Here is an 18,121-nt window from a genome sequence, read left to right on the forward strand (position 1 = left end):
AGTTTCCTACAAAATTGATCTCAAAACACTTTTTTGTTTACTTTGTGGTGCACATTTCCTGCAGGGACAATTTCTTCAGGACAGAATTGTATCTATTTTTCTTTCCCTTTTTAATGGCTTGGTAATTAGAGGTGGTGCTATCTTTTAAACAACCAAGAAATAGATACATTTCCCACAAAACAATGTTGAAAGATAATTTACACATGACCTGGAATATTTATGAGCAATCTTAGCCTAATTTTTTCCCCCCTAAGGCAGTTGGAGTTAAGTGACTTGCCCAGAGTCACACAGCTAGGAAACATTAAGTGTCTGAGGCCAGAGTTGAACTCCTGACTTCAGGCCAGTGCTCTATCCATTGTGCCATCTAATTGCCTGTTTAGCCTAAATTCTTAAGTGAAACTACTCAGCTTCTGATAGCTCTCAGTCTTTCAGAGCTTCCTGTTAAGAAACTACTAGGTTTTCTTTCTTTCTTTCTTTTTTTAAATTAATTTTATAATTATAACATTTTTTGACAGTACATATGCATAGGTAATTTTTTACAACATTATCCCTTGTACTCCCTTCTGTTCCGAATATTTCCCCTCCTTCCCTCCACCCCCTCCCCTAGATGGCAGGCATTCCCATACATATTAAATATCTTATAGTATATCTTAGGTACAATATATATGGGCAGAACCGAATTTTGTTGTTGTTGTTGCAAAGGAAGAATTGGATTCGGAAGGTAAAAATATTAGGTTTTCTTTTCCCTGAGTTCTTCTGATTTGCTTCAGGCTCAGATTTGGCATACAATTCGTTTGCCTGGGAATGCGGTTGGTTTTTTGACTTGTTCATATTTATAAATCTTTTAGTTAAGAGCCATAGGAGAATATAATGGTTTTCATTTCTTTAACTTGGATGAGAGGAAAAAAACAAATTGCAGATTGCTATGGGTCTCATGTGAGACTTCCATTTTGAATAAGCACAAGTATGTGGGGCAGCATGGGATAGTGGATGGGGCCTTGGATTTTGGAGTGAGGAAGACATCAGTTCCAATCTTCAAGACAATCTTAGCTCAGTTCCCTCATCTGCAAAGGGGAAATGCAAAATGGAAACAGTAGTAGCACCTTTCTCACCTTTCAGGACGGTTATAAGAATCAAATGAGTATGCATAGCCCTTGCAAATATTGAAGCTCTCTACTTTGGGACATCATCATTGTCATCACCGATGAATTGGTTTTTCTACTGTCTCCTAAATACCGAGGTTGTTACGGGAGCAACCTGCTAGTGGCTGCTGGGGCTCCAACTCAGACCAACAGAATAGATGATAGTGATACAAAGAGACTGAGAGGCAGTAGCATTCTCTGACCTCTCTTCTTCCCTCCAATTAATTTCATTCCCAATCCACAAGCAACATCTGTGTCAGTGAAGGCTGATTTGCAATTCCTTTAGGGCTGTTATGATTCACAGATGGGGGGGCTTTTGGAGGACACGCCTGCCCCTTCACACTTAGGCATGGTCCTTAACATGAGGTCTTAGTTAACTCTTGAAAGTTCATCAAACATCCAAATTCAGGAACTTCCGGCCAAGATGGCGGCGTGGAGGCAGACAGCTGCTTGAGCTCCTCGTTTTCTCTCAGAACTTACTTCATGACAAGCCTCTGACTTAATGCTTGACCCAGAAAGAAATTCACAAATAATCACCAAGAGAAGACATCCTTGAAAGTCGCCAGAAAAGGTCTGTGTTTGCTCGGGGGAGGGTCAAATAGACTGGGCGCAGACTGAGGGCAGGCAGCCGGAGTGAGACAGGCAGCTCACACAGCCCAGACCGGAGGGGGAGGGGTACGATCGCTTCTGTTTCTGCAAAAAGACTTTTATCTCAGAGTGGATACTCCGTCTTGGCAGCAAGCCAGGAGCAGCAGAGAGGGTGTAAACACCGGAGGTGAAGATTAAAACCCCGGAAAGCTAGCGTCTCTTGGGACATCTCAGAGCCTCAGAGCGCAGACACAGTGCAGCCATCACTGTCCTGTAAGTGCCTTGCTGCTGTCCCCCACAGTCTGTAAAGGAAGCCGGTAACGCCATCCAGCCCTCCCCCTCCCCCCCAAACAGAACAATTGTTTCTCTTGTCAATTTGTTTTCTTTGATTCCCACTCTGACAAAATGAACAAAAAATTCAAAAGGGCTCTAACCATTGACAGCTTCTGTATGAAGAGAGAGCAGACTTCAAACACTGGGGATACTAAAAGCAGACTGTCCCTAGATGAATCCCCTAAGGGGGATGTGAGCTGCTCCTCAATACAAAGGAATCACATAGAGGAAATCAAAAAGGCTTTTACAAGAGAGCTAGAAGAGAAATGGGAAAAGGAAAGGGAAGCTTGGAAAGAGAGCCTGGAGAAGTTATCCAGAGTGGATAAAGAGATCAAATCATTGAGAAACAAAATGAGTGAGCTGGAAAAGGATAATAGCTCTCTAAAAAATAAAATGGATGAAATGGAAAAAAATTCCATAGAAGAAAAAAACTCACTTAAAAACTCAATTGGACAATTACAAAAAGATATAAAAAAAGTGAGTGAAGAAAATACATCATTGAAAATTAGACTGGAACAAGTAGAAATGAATGACTCAAGGAGAAACCAAGAGGTAGTCAAGCAAAACCAGAGAAATGAAACAATTGAAAAGACTGTCAAGTACCTTACTAGAAAGACAACAGACCTGGAAAACAGATCCAGGAGAGACAATTTGAGAATAATCGGACTCCCTGAAAAATGTGAGGAAAAAAGGAGCTTGGAAACCATTTTCGAGGAAATTATCAAAGAGAACTGCCCAGACGTTTTGGAAACAGAGGGTAAAATAGACATTGAAAAAATTCATCGATCACCTACTGAAAGGGACCCTAAAATCAAAACGCCAAGAAATATAGTGGCAAAGTTCAAGAACCATCAGACAAAGGAAAAAAATATTAGAAGCTGCTAGAAAAAAGCAATTCAGATATGGAGGATCCACAATAAGGATAACCCAGGATCTAGCAGCGTCCACATTAAAAGAATGATACTCTGAAAGGCTAAGGAACTTGGCAGCCAAGAATAACTTACCCAGCAAAAATGAGCATCGTTTTCCAGGGAAGAAGATGGACATTTAATGAAATAAATGAATTCCATGTATTCTTGATGAAAAAACCAGACCTACATAAAATGTTTGATCTTCAAATACAGAACTCAAGAGATTTCTAAAAAGGTAAAAAGAAATCTTGAGAACTATACTTCTGCCATAAAACTATGTAAAGAACATATGTATAATTAGTCCTAGAAACTAGAGGCGGAAAGGAAATTATATCATAAAAAAGGGTAAAGTGGTGGTACTACATCTCATGAAGAGGCAAAGGTAACCTATTATATCTGAGAGAAAGAAAGGAAGGAGATGAACATAATGTGTATCAATAGACATATTCGATTTATGGTGAAACTTCTTCCACTTCATTGAAAAGTGAGAGGGAAGGAGTAAGCTAAGGGGACGGGAATACAGAAATTGTGAGGAAAAGGGGTAAAATAAGGGGAGGAACTTTAAGGTGGGGGAAGGATCCTAAAAATGGAGGGCTGTGAAAAGCAAGTGGTGTTCACAAGTTTAATACTGGGTAGGGGGGTAAGAGGGAAGGAAAGGAGAAAAGCATAAGCAGGGGTTAACAGGATGGCAAGCAATATAGAATTAGTCCTTCTAACCATAAATGTGAATGGGGCAAACTCCCTCATAAAGAGGAAGCAGTTAGCAGACTGGATTAAAAGTCAGAATCCTACTATATGTTGTTTACAGGAAACACACCTGAAAAAGGGTGATACATTCAAACTAAAAGTAAAAGGGTGGAGCAGAATCTACTATGCTTCAGGTGAAGTCAAAAAAGCAGGGATAGCCATCCTCATCTCAGATCAAGCAAAAACAAAAATTGATCTAATTAAAAGAGATAAGGAAGGGCATTATATCCTGCTAAAGGGAAGCATCAATAGTGAAGCAGTATCAATATTAAACATATATGCACCAGGTGGTGCAGCATCTAAATTCTTAAAAGAGAAATTAAGAGAGCTGCAAGAAGAAATAGACAGCAAAACTATAATAGTGGGAGATCTCAACCTTGCACTCTCAGAATTAGCTAAATCAAACCACAAAATAAATAAGAAAGAAGTCAAAGAGGTAAATAGAATACTAGAAAAGTATGACATGATAGATCTTTGGCGAAAGCTAAATGGAGACAGAAAGGAATATACTTTCTTCTCAGCAGTTCGTGGAACCTATACAAAAATTGATCATATACTAGGGCATAAAAACCTCAAAATCAAATGCAGTAAGGCAGAAATAGTAAATGCATCCTTTTCAGACCACAATGCAATCAAAATTACATTTAATAAAAAGCCAGGGGAAAATAGACCAAAAAATAATTGGAAACTAAATAATCTTATACTAAAGAATGATTGGGTGAAACAGCAAATCATAGACATAATTAATAACTTCACCCAAGAAAATGACAATAATGAGACATCATACCAAAATGTGTGGGATACAGCCAAAGCAGTAATAAGGGGAAGTTTTATATCTCTACAGGCCCACTTGCATAAAATAGAGAAAGAGAGGGCCAACGAATTGGGCTTACAACTAAAATTGCTAGAAAAGGAACAAATTAAAACCCCCCAGACAAATACAAAACTTGAAATTCAAAAAATAAAAGGTGAGATTAATAAAATTGAAAGTAAAAAAACTACTGAATTAATTAATAAAACTAAGAGTTGGTTCTATGAAAAAACCAACAAAATAGACAAACCCTTAGTAAACCTGATTAAAAAAAGGAAAGAGAAAAAGCAAATTGTTAGTCTTGTAAATGAAAAGAACGAATTCACCACTAATGAAGAGGAAATTAGAACAGTAGTTAGGAGCTACTTTGCTCAACTTTATGCCAATAAATTCGATAAATTAAACGAAATGGAAGAATACCTTCAAAAATATAGCTTGCCCAGATTAACAGAGGAAGAAGTAAGTAGTCTAAATAGTCCCATCTCAGAAAAAGTCCCCAGGACCAGATGGATTTACATGTGAATTCTACCAAACATTTAAAGAACAACTAACTCCAATGCTATGTAAACTATTTGAAAAAATAGGGATTGAAGGAGTCCTACCAAATTCCTTCTATGACACAGACATGGTACTGATACCTAAACCAGATTGAAAACTGAGAAAGAAAACTATAGACCAATCTCCTTAATGAATATTGATGCTAAAATCTTAAATAAGATATTAGCAAAAAGACTTCAGAAAATCATCCCCAGGATAATACACTATGATCAAGTAGGATTTATACCAGGAATGCAGGGCTGGTTTAATATTAGGAAAACTATTAGTATAATTGACCATATTAATAATCAAATTAATAAAAACCATATGATCATCTCAATAGATGCAGAAAAAACATTTGATAAAATCCAACATCCATTCCTACTAAAACCGCTTGAGAGTATAGGAATAAATGGATTATTCCTTAGAATAATCAGGAGCATATATTTAAAATTGTCAGTAAACATCATATGTAATGGCTATAAACTGGAACCTTTCCCTGTAAGGAGTGAAACAAGGTTGCCCACTATCATCATTACTATTCAGTATTGTACTAGAAACTCTAGCCTCGGCAATAAGAGCCGAGAAAGAGATTCAAGGAATTAGAGTAGGAAATGAGGAAATCAAACTATCACTCTTTGCAGATGACATGATGGTATACTTAGAGAACCCCAAAGACTCTGCTAAAAAGCTATTAGAAATAATTCAGAATTTTAGCAAAGTTGCAGGATACAAAATAAATCCACATAAATCCTCAGTATTTTTATACATTACCAACACATGTACAAAGGATACAAAGAGATATAAAGAGAAATTCCATTCAAAATAACTGTCCAGAGTATGAAATATTTGGGAATATTCTACCAAAGGAAAGTCAGGAATTATATGAGCAAAATTATGAAACACTTGCCACAAAAATAAAGTCAGATTTAAGTAATTGGAAAGACATTGAGTGCTCTTGGATAGGCCAAGCAAATATAATAAAGATAACAATACTCCCTAAACTAATCTATTTATTTAGTGCTATATCCCAAGAAACTATTTTAATGACCTAGAAAAAATAACAACAGAATTCATATGGAACAACAAAAGGTCGAGAATGTCAAGGAAAGTAATGAAAAAAAAAAATTAAATGAAGGTGGTCTAGCTATACCTGATCTAAAACTATATTATAAAGCAACAGTCACCAAAACCATTTGGTATTGGCTAAGAAATAGACTAGTTGATCAGTGGCATAGGTTAGGTTCACAGAGCAAGATAGTGAATAAAAATAGCAATCTAGTGTTTGACAAACCCAAAGATCCCAACTTTTGGGATAAGAATTCATTATTTGACAAAAACTACTGGGAAAACTGGAAATTAGTATGGCAGAAACTAGGAATGGACCCACATTTAACACCACATACTAAGATTAGATCAAAATGGGTCCAAGATTTAGGCATAAAGAACGAAATCATAAATAAATTGGAGGAACATAGGATAGTTTACCTTTCGGACTTGTGGAGGAGGAAGGAGTTTGTGTCCAAAGGAGGACTAGAGATCATTATTGATCACAAAATAGAAAATTTTGATTACATCAAATTAAAAAGTTTTTGCACAAACAAAACTAATGCAAACAAGATTAGAAGGGAAGTAACAAATTGGGAAAACATTTTTACAGTTAAAGGTTCTGATAAAGGCCTCATCTCCAAAATATACAGAGAATTGACTCTAATTTATAAGAAATATAATTTGATAAATGGTCAAAGGATATGAACAGATAATTTTCAGATGATGAAATTAAAACTATTTCCACTCATATGAAAGAGTGTTCCAAATCACTATTGATCAGAGAAATGCAAATTAAGACAACTCTGAGATATCATTACACACCTGTCAGATTGGCTAAGATGACAGGAACAAAGAATGATGAATGTTGGAGGGGCTGTGGAAAAACTGGGACACTGATGCATTGTTGGTGGAGTTGTGAAAGAATCCAACCATTCTGGAGAGCAATCTGGAATTATGCCCAAAAAGTTATCAAACTGTGCATCCCCTTTGACCCAGCAGTGCTGCTACTGGGCTTATATCCCAAGGAAATACTAAAGAAGGGAAAGGGTCCTGTATGTGCCAAAATGTTTGTGGCAGCCCTTTTCATACTGGCTAGAAACTGGAAAATGAATGGATGTCCATCAATTGGAGAATGGCTGGGTAAATTATGGTATATGAATGTTATGGAATATTATTGTTCTGTAAGAAATGACCAACAGGAGGAATACAGAGAGGCTTGGAGAAACTTACATCAACTGATGCTGAGTGAAACGAGCAGAACCAGGAGGTCACACTATACACTACAACAATGATACTGTATGAGCATGTATGCTGATGGAAGTGGATTTCTTCAACATAGAGAAGAGCTAATCCAATTCCAATTGATCAATGATGGACAGAATCAGCTACACCCAGAAAAGGAACACTGGGAAATGAGTGTAAACTGTGAGCATTTTTGTTTGTTTGTTTTTTCTTCCCAGATTATTTTTACCTTCCAAATACAATTCTTCCTTTGCAACAACAACAACAAGAAAATTCGGTTCTGTACATATATATTGTACCTAGGATATGCTATAAGATATTTAATATGTATGGGAATGCCTGCCATCTAGGGGAGAGGGTGGAGGTAAGGAGGGGAAAAACTCGGAACAGAAGGGAGTAGAATGGATAATGTTGTAAAAAAAAATTACCTAGGCATATGTACTGTCAAAAAAATGTTATAATTATAAAATAAAAAAAAAAAAGCATCCAAATTCAGCAGAACTTTTTCCAGATGAGGAAAACACAGCAGTGAAAGGAATTGCATTTTTACCAGCACTTTACCTGATTGTACAATTTGGAGCTGGAAGAAGGGGACATAGTTTAGGCTTTTCATTTTTTTTTTTTTTTTTTTTTTTTTTTTTATTTATTTATTTTTATTTTATTTTATAATTATAACATTTTTTGACCGTACATATGCATGGGTAATTTTTTACAACATTATCCCTTGCACTTACTTCTATTCAGATTTTTTCCCTTCCTCCCCCAAACCCCTCCCCCAGATGGCAAGCAGTCTTATATATGTTAAATATATTACAGTATAATTTAGATACAATATATGTGTGTAGAACCGAATTTTTTGTTGCACAGGAAGAATTGGATTCAGAAGGTAAAAATAAGAGTTTACATTCATTTCCCATTGTTCCTTTTCTGGATGTAGCTGGTTCTTTCCATCATTAATCAATTGGAATTGGATTAGCTCTTCTCTATGTTGAAGAAATCCACTTCCATCAGCATACATCCTCGTACAGTATCATTGTTGAAGTGTATAATGATCTTCTGGTTCTGCTCGTTTCACTCAGCATCAGTTGATGTAAGTCTCTCCAAGCCTCTCTATATTTCTCCTGTTGGTCATTTCTTATAGAACAATAATATTCCATAACATTCATATACCATAGTTTACCCAACCATTCTCCAATTGATGGACATCCATTCATCTTCCAGCTTCTAGCCACTATGAAAAGGGCTGCCACAAACATTTTGGCACATACAGGACCCTTTCCCTTCTCTAGTAGTTCCTTGGGGTATAAGCCCAGTAGTAGTATGGCTGGGTCAAAGGGTATGCACATTTTGATAACTTTTTGGGCATAATTCCAGATTGCTCTCCAGAATGGTTGGATTCTTTCACAACTCCACCAACAATGCATCAGTGTCCCAGTTTTCCCACAGCCCCTCCAACATTCATCGTTATTTGTTCCTGTCATCTTAGCCAATCTGACAGGTGTGTAATGATACCTCAGAGTTGTCTTAATTTGCATTTCTCTGATCAATAGTGATTTGGAACACTCTTTCATATGAGTGGAAATAGTTTTAATTTCATCATCTGAAAATTGTCTGTTCATATCCTTTGACCATTTATCAATTGGAGAATGGCTTGATTTCTTATAGATTAAAGTCAATTCTCTGTATATTTTGGAGATGAGGCCTTTATCAGAACCTTTAACTGTAAAAATTTTTTCCCAATTTGTTACTTCCCTTCTAATCTTGTTTGCATTAGTTTTGTTTGTGCAGAAACTTTTTAATTTGGTGTAATCAAAATGTTCTATTTTGTGATCAATAATGGTCTCTAGTTCTCCCTTGGACACAAACTCCTTCCTCCTCCACAAGTCTGAGAGGTAAACCATCCCATGTCCATCCAATTTATTTATGATTTCGTTCTTTATGCCTAAATCTTGGACCCATTTTGATCTAATCTTAGTATGTGGTGTTAAATGTGGGTCCATGCCTAGTTTCTGCCATACTAATTTCCAGTTTTCCCAGCAGTTTTTGTCAAATAATGAATTCTTATCCCAAAATTTGGGATCTTTGGGTTTGTCAAAGATTAGATTGCTATTTTTATTCACTATCTTGTCCTGTGAACCTAACCTATGCCACTGATCAACTAGTCTATTTCTTAGCCAATACCAAATGGTTTTGGTGACTGTTGCTTTATAATATAGCTTTAAATCAGGTACACTTAGACCACCTTCCTCTGACTTTTTTTTCATTAGTTCCCTTGCAATTCTCGACCTTTTATTCTTCCATATGAATTTTGTTGTTATTTTTTCTAGGTCATTAAAATAGTTTCTTGGGAGTCTGATTGGTATAGCACTAAATAAATAGATTAGTTTGGGGAGTATTGTCATCTTTATTATATTCGCTCGGCCTATCCAAGAACATTGAATGTCTTTCCAATTATTTAAATCTGACTTTATTTTTGTGGCAAGTGTTTTGTAATTTTGCTCATATAATTCCTGACTCTCCTTTGGTAGATATATTCCCAAATATTTGATACTATCGACTGTTATTTTGAATGGAATTTCTCTTTGTATCTCTTGCTGTTGGATTGTGTTGGTAATGTATAAAAATCCTGAGGATTTATGTGGATTTATTTTGTATCCTGCCACTTTGCTGAAATTTTGAATTATTTCTAGTAGCTTTTTAGCAGAGTCTTTGGGGTTCTCTAAGTATACCATCATGTCATCTGCGAAAAGTGACAATTTGATTTCTTCATTTCCTACTCTAATTCCTTGGATCTCTTTCTCGGCTCTTATTGCCAAGGCTAGAGTTTCTAGTACTATATTGAATAGTAATGGTGATAGTGGGCAACCTTGTTTCACTCCTGATCTAACAGGGAAAGGTTCTAGTTTATCACCATTACATATGATGTTTACTGAAGGTTTTAAATATATGCTCCTTATTATTTTAAGGAATAGTCCATTTATTCCTATACTCTCAAGCGTTTTTAGTAGGAATGGATGTTGGATTTTATCAAATGCCTTTTCTGCATCTATTGAGATGATCATATGGTTTTTATTAATTTGATTATTAATATGGTCAATTATACTAATAGTTTTCCTAATATTAAACCAGCCCTGCATTCCTGGTATAAATCCCACTTGGTCATAGTGTATTATTCTGGGGATGATTTTCTGAAGTCTATTTGCTAATATCTTATTTAAGATTTTAGCATCAATATTCATTAAGGAAATTGGTCTATAGTTTTCTTTCTCAGTTTTCGATCTACCTGGTTTAAGTATCAGTACCATGTCTGTGTCATAGAAGGAATTTGGTAGGACTCCTTCAATCCCTATTTTTTCAAATAGTTTACATAGCATTGGAGTTAGTTGTTCTTTAAATGTTTGGTAGAATTCACCTGTAAATCCATCTGGTCCTGGGGACTTTTTCTTAGGAAGTTGGTTAATAGCTTGGTCTATTTCTTTTTCTGAGATGGGACTATTTAGACTACTTACTTCTTCCTCTGTTAATCTGGGCAAGCTATATTTTTGAAGGTATTCTTCCATTTCATTTAAGTTATCAAATTTATCGGCATAAAGTTGAGCAAAGTAGCTCCTAACTATTGTTCTAATTTCCTCTTCATTAGTGGTGAGTTCACCCTTTTCATTTTCAAGACTATCAATTTGCTTTTTCTCTTTCCTTTTTTTAATCAGGTTTACTAAGGGTTTGTCTATTTTGTTGGTTTTTTCATAAAACCAACTCTTAGTTTTATTAATTAATTCAATAGTTTTTTTACTTTCAATTTTATTAATCTCACCTTTTATTTTTTGAATTTCAAGTTTTGTGTTTGTCTGGGGGTTTTTAATTTGTTCCTTTTCTAGCAATTTTAGTTGTAAACCCAATTCGTTGGCCCTCTCTTTCTCTATTTTATGCAAGTAGGCCTGTAGAGATATAAAACTTCCCCTAATTACTGCTTTGGCTGTATCCCACACATTTTGGTATGATGTCTCATTATTGTCATTTTCTTGGGTGAAGTTATTAATTATGTCTATGATTTGCTGTTTTACCCAATCATTCTTTAGTATAAGATTATTTAGTTTCCAATTATTTTTTGGTCTATTTTCCCCTGTCTTTTTATTAAATGTTATTTTGATTGCATTATGGTCTGAAAAGGATGCATTTACTATTTCTGCCTTACTGCATTTGATTTTGAGGTTTTTATGCCCTAGTATATGATCAATTTTTGTATAGGTTCCATGAACTGCTGAGAAGAAAGTATATTCCTTTCTGTCTCCATTTAGCTTTCGCCAAAGATCTATCATATCAAACTTTTCTAGTATTCTATTTACCTCTTTGACTTCTTTCTTATTTATTTTGTGGTTTGATTTATCTAATTCTGATAGTGCAAGGTTGAGATCTCCCGCTATTATAGTTTTGCTATCTATTTCCTCTTGCAGCTCTCTTAATTTCTCTTTTAAGAATTTAGATGCTGCACCACTTGGTGCATACATGTTTAATATTGATACTGCTTCACTATTGATGCTTCCCTTTAGCAGGATATAATGCCCTTCCTTATCTCTTTTAATTAGATCAATTTTTGTTTTTGCTTGATCTGAGATGAGGATGGCTACTCCTGCTTTTTTGGTTTTACCTGAAGCATAATAGATTCTGCTCCACCCTTTTACTTTTAGTTTGAATGTCTCATCCTGTTTCAGGTGTGTTTCCTGTAAACAACATATAGTAGGATTCTGACTTTTAATCCAGTCTGCTAACTGCTTCCTCTTTATGAGGCAGTTTGCCCCATTCACATTTATGGTTAGAAGGACTAATTCTATATTGCTTGCCATCCTATTAACCCCTGCTTATGCTTTTCCCCTTTCCTTCCCTTTTCCCCTCCTATCCAGTATTAAACTGGTAAACACCACTTGCTTTTCACAGCCCTCCCTTTTTAGGATCCCTCCCCCACCTTAAAGATCCTCCCCTTATTTTATCCCTTTTCCTCGAAATTACTGTATTCCCTTCCCCTTAGCTTACTCCTTCCCTTTCACTTTTCAATGAAGTGGAAGAAGTTTCACCATAAATCGAATATGTCTATTGATACACGCTATGTTCATCTCCTTCCTTTCTTTCTCTCAGATATAATAGGTTACCTTTGCCTCTTCATGAGATGTAGTACCACCACTTTATACTTTTTTATGATATAATCTCCTTTCCACCTCTAGTTTCTAAGACAAATTGTACATATGTTCTTTACATATTTTTTTGACAGAAGTATAGTTCTCAAGATTCTTTTTACCTTTTTTAGAAGTCTCTTGAGTTCTGTATTTGAAGATCAAACCTTTTATGTAGGTCTGGTTTTTTCATCAAAAATAGATGGAATTCATTTATTTCGTTAAATGTCCATCTTCTTCCCTGGAAAATGATGCTCATTCTTGCTGGGTAAGTCACTCTTGGCTGCATACCAAGTTCCTTAGCCTTTCGGAATATCATGTTCCAGGCCCTGCGTTCTTTTAATGTGGACGCTGCTAGATCCTGTGTTATCCTTATTGTGGATCCTCCATATCTGAATTGTTTTTTTCTAGCAGCTTCCAATATCTTTTCCTTTGTCTGATGGTTCTTGAACTTGGCCACTATATTTCTTGGCGTTTTGATTTTAGGGTCCCTTTCAGTAGGTGATCGATGAATTTTCTCAATGTCTATTTTACCCTCTGTTTCCAAAACGTCTGGGCAGTTCTCTTTGATAATTTCCTCGAAAATGGTGTCCAAGCTCTTTTTTTCCTCCCATTTTTCAGGGAGTCCGATTATTCTCAAATTGTCTCTCCTGGATCTGTTTTCCAGGTCTGTTGTCTTTCTGGTAAGGTACTTGACAGTCTTTTCAATTGTCTCATTTCTCTGGTTTTGCTTGACTCCCTCTTGGTTTCTCCTTGAGTCATTCATTTCTACTTGTTCCAGTCTAATTTTCAATGATGTATTTTCTTCACTCACTTTTTTTATATCTTTTTGTAATTGTCCAATTGAGTTTTTATCTTCTATGGAATTTTTTTCCATTGTATTTTTTAGAGAGCTGATTTCTTTTTCCAGCTCTCTAATCCTGTTTTCCTTGGAGTTGTTTACCTTTTCCAGCTCACTAATCTTGTTTCTCAATGATTTGATTTCTTTATCCACTCTGTCTTTGAATGCATGGGATGACTTCTCCAGGCTCTCTTGCCAAGCTTCCCTTTCCTTTTCCCATTTCTCTTCCAGCTCTCTTGTGAGAGCCTTTTTGATTTCCTCTATGAGGTTCTTTTGTATTGAGGAGCAGCTTATATCCCTCCCAGGGGATACATCTGGGGACAGTCTGTTCCTAGTCTCCTCAGCATTTGAAGTCTGCTCCCTCTCCACACAGAAGCTGTCAATGGTTAGAGCCCTTTTGAATTTTTTGTTCATTTTGTCAGAGTAGGAATCAAAGAAAACAAACTGACAAGAGAAACAATTGGTCTGTTTTGCGGGGGATGGGGCTGGATGGTATTAATGGGCTTCCTCTACAGACTGGGGGTAGGGCAGCAGAGAGCCACTAACAGAACAGCAATGACTGTACTGAGTCTGCGCTCTGAGGCTCCGAGAACGCACCGAGTCAGTCCAGGTGGGGGTTGGGGGTGGCCGGGCTCTGAGAGATGCTGGCTTTCTGGGGTTTTAATCTTCACCTCCAGTGTTTACACCCTCTCCACCGCTCCTGGCTTGCTGCCAAGACGGAGCATCCACACTGGGGCAAAAGCCCTTTCACAGAAACTGCAGAGATCACACCCCTCCCCCTCCGGTCTGAGCTGTGTGAGCTGCCTGTCTTGCTCTGGCTGTCTGCCCTCAGTCTGCGCCCAGTCTGATTGACCCTCCCCCGAACAAACACAGACCTTTTCTGGCGACTTTCAAGGATGTCTTCTCTTGGTGATAATTTGTGGATTTCTTTCTGGGTCAAGCATTAAGTCAGAGGCTTGTCATGAAGTAAGTTCTGAGAGAAAACGAGGAGCTCAAGCAGCTGTCTGCCTCCACGCCGCCATCTTGGCCGGAAGTCCGGCTTTTCATTTTTTAATAGATAAGGGAACCAGCTCTAGGGAAGTCAAGGGACTTGCACAGGGTCATACTTGCAATGAATGGTGGAAGTGGAATTTGAATCAGTGTTCTTCCCATTTTATCATGCTGTCTTTAGAGAACTTCTTAAATGGCTCAATTGTTAGGCTTTGTTTGATTTTCTGAAGCCACAATGACTCCCTGAGACTTTTTGTAGTTTGATTTTCTCACAGCATGTATGTAAACCATTACAGTTTTTGGATTATTTTCTACCCCGACCCAGCTTCCACTATTAACTATCACCCAAAGCTCTGAGCAGGGATTGACTTTTCTCCTATGGTAATTTCTTATCAAGGACTGGACTTTCTTGAAGCTTTTTTAAAGAGTGGGGCATGTTGGTGGTTGGAGACCATGTAGTAGCATTTGGGAGGAGGAGAAATGGAATGAGAGATATGTGATGTTCTGTTGTCTCTAAATTGTGATCGTTCTCTGGGAGCAGATTTCTTGGGAAGTTTCTGGAGGCAGCCTTAGTTTCAGTTCAATAATCTCAAAATGCAGTCATGAGTTAAAATCTGGATGCTTTATTGTGTTCTTCAAAGTCTGGAGTCCAGCTAGCTTTAATAGAGGCCTATCTCTTTCCTTGGTTCCCCAATGAGCTCTTGTCGGAATGTCTCCAGCCGGCTTCCGCCTCTAGTTCCCTCTGAATCCAAAGCCTCCAGCCAGCACAAAGGTAGATCAAACTCTTCCTCCAAGAGTGTGGGATTGTGGGCTTCTGTATGCTTGGCCCTGAGACTTTCTTGCTTATATGGTGCACACTGAGTACACACCAATCTTTTCATCACCAGGAAACCATTATTTGTTGTAGAATTAAATCAATGCTAAATTAAATTTAATCATTGTCTCCTCAATTCCACTCAGTACCTTATTTCAAGTTCTGGCCCATAACATCTCCTTGTAGGATCAAATCAATTGTTTCTATTCATTCCAGTGACTTAGCACCTTGTAAAAATCCTAACAGAGAAGTGCTTAGAAACAGGCACTTTATTTTTTGACAGCAGTCAGGTCCCTTCAGTGGACTAGAATGCCATGCTTGTGAGGTCATTTTATTTCATTAGACTCCCCTCGTTTTTTGTTTTTGTTTTTGTTTTTCTTTACCATGACCTAGCACCCATTTCTGGCCTAACCCAGCCAATCAGTATATGTATGTAGCACTGGTCAGCATGGTAACCATGGGAGAAATTCTTATAAGTTAATGGCAAAACATCTCAGCACACATTCTAGGGCAACTGATAGGCCAGGAGCTTCTTGTATATAAATAGTGGTGTATTATCATCATCATTAGCCTTAGAAGTCTGCACAGGCTATTCTGTCCAGAGAACGTCTTCATCAGAGAACTGACTTTTTTCTCTCTTTTGTCTTTGTGAAGGTGTTTGGGCCCATGGTGACTACTGTAAAATAAATCCCAAGACTGGAGGGATCATCATGCTTGGTCGGAGGTAAGGTGCTATTTTCTTGCCTTATAGTCACCCTCCAATTGCTATCCAGGTTGTCTACTTCATTTTAATAGGTGTGTGTGTGGGAGGGTATAGAGAAAAGTATGGAGAATGTACGTAGATGATGAGGCAATCTATTGTGAGGATATGGGCAGGTGGGGCAAGAAGAACAGGCTAATTCCTAATTACATCTTCAGTTTCATCCTTAATGCTTATGTTAGGGGGAATCTGGGTGCTGTGTGGTATTCATCACCTCCCAGGTCCCCAGTTTAACATGGGAGTCTGGTTTTTAGAGCAGAGGATAGTATAGTGGCTACAGCTTTAGATTCTTACCTCTGAAACTTAGTAGTTGTGTGAGTATGAGCAAGTCTTTTAGCTTTTCTGAACCTGGGAACGAGGTAATGAAAATACTTTTTGGATCTTAAAGATGTGTCCCAAAAGATTCGGTACAGTTTAAAGTTTTAATAACTTCAAATTATAAATGCTATTTAGAAAATAACATTTAAAGGTTAATTATTGACATTTTTATCATATAGATGTTTATTATAAAAATTTATAACATTATGAAAAAGTATACATTACTCAAGTCTGCTTCTGAATAAGTTTGTAAAAACTTTTATTAGCTCCTATTCAGTAACTAAAAGGATTATATTTGTAATCTTCGTTTAAAGATTATCCAGGGTGTGGATATTTTGGTGCATATATAATAATGTTTATGTGACCCCACCATAAAAAGTATGATGGAATTAAATCAGTGGACCAAAGTGGACTCCCAGACTGAGGAGATGTCATCCAGGAATTGCTGCACATTCATACTGTATGATGACAGATTGATCAAGCTTATTACAATCAAAATTAAAAATAAATCTGTTATTCAGAATTCATAAAACTACACAAGTGTTTTAAAAATCAAATAATTAAACTTTAAAATTTAAGTTTGTAGCATTTAGACTTCTGAGATTATTAAAGGTTACAGCTGAACTAAAGCTTTTGGGAAATTCTATATAAATGTCAGTTCTTATTCATTCCCTGAACCATCTGAGCCTAGCCTGATTCCAGCCTTATGTTTCATAGCCCTATCTCTGGTTCACTTTGTTGACCCCTGGAAAGGGTATATATATTCCTGCCTCTTATCTTTATGTACATTAATCTGTCTGCATGGTTCTTTTAGTGTCTTTTTCTTTTCTTTTTTTCTTTTTTCCTTCCTTCCTTTCTTTTTTTTTCCCCTGAGGCAGTTGGGGTTAAGTGACTTGCCCAGGATCACCCAGCCAGGAAACATTAAGTGTCTGAGGCCATATTTGAACTCGGGTCCTCCTGATTTCAGGGCTGGTGCTCTATCCACTGCACCCCCTAGCTGCCCCAAGTATCTCTTTCTTGGATGGGTCTTACTGAGCTCAAGTTCTCCCCCTTCTAGGAAGCTACTGGCCTTCAGTGAATGTTCCCTCTCATGAACTTGTTTCTGTCATTGAGGTGACCTTTAACAAAGACTCCCAAGTATTGTTCTTTAATCTTCTTTAATCTATGGACTCCTCAAAGGCAAAAGCTGTATCTTTTAGTCAAATTCAACACCTGGGCAAGTCACTTAATCTGTATCTGTCTCAATTTCTTCATCTGTAAAATGGGCCTAATAGCAACTACCTTTCAGGATTCTTATGAGGTTTAAATTAATGTTTGTAAAGTACTTTGTAAACTTCGAAGTGCTATATAAATGCTAAATGTTATTTTCATTATTATTTTATTGTTATTGGTATTTTCATTTAGACTTCATTACCTTTTATCTGGGCTGATGAGGAAACCTATTAATTGGCTTTAAAAAAAAAATTTCCCTCTCTCCCCTTCCCAATCTGTCCTTCACACAGCTGCGTGGAAGTTCTACCTAAAGCACAAGTCTCATCATGTCACTTGCCTTATTAGAAAGCTTAGAGCTCCCTGTTGCTTAGAGAATAGAATAAAAACTTTTCAGTTCTCCATTTAAGGCTGACTCTAACTCACTTTGTGTGATTTTTTTTTTCCACCTAACTTCCCCTTCCATGTTCTCTGTTAGCCAACTGGTCTGCCTCTTATTCCTCATCTCCTGCCTCTGTCTTTGACCATTATCTCTTCTTCACCTCTGATATAGTCCCCTTCCACCTTCTCTTCTTAGAGCCTCTGACTCCTCTCATTGCCCAAATCCAAGCTGCCTCCCACCAAAAACTTCTATTTCCATCCTCTTTCCTCCTCAGTGGTGAA

At 37.1% G+C, this 18,121-nt stretch overlaps 1 protein-coding gene across 2 annotated transcripts in view; it reads left to right on the forward strand.

Annotated features, from left to right (window-relative positions):
- Positions 1-18,121, forward strand: part of AACS (acetoacetyl-CoA synthetase) — a 93,366-nt gene that overhangs the window by 68,046 nt on the left and 7,199 nt on the right. For both annotated transcript variants that reach the window (XM_074286252.1, XM_074286338.1), the window contains exon 15: positions 15,826-15,895. In XM_074286252.1, coding sequence (XP_074142353.1) covers positions 15,826-15,895 — 70 coding nt within the window. The remainder of the gene's footprint in view (positions 1-15,825; positions 15,896-18,121) is intronic.

Source organism: Sminthopsis crassicaudata, chromosome 1 (assembly GCF_048593235.1).
Source record: "Sminthopsis crassicaudata isolate SCR6 chromosome 1, ASM4859323v1, whole genome shotgun sequence".
Taxonomy (NCBI): domain Eukaryota; kingdom Metazoa; phylum Chordata; class Mammalia; order Dasyuromorphia; family Dasyuridae; genus Sminthopsis; species Sminthopsis crassicaudata.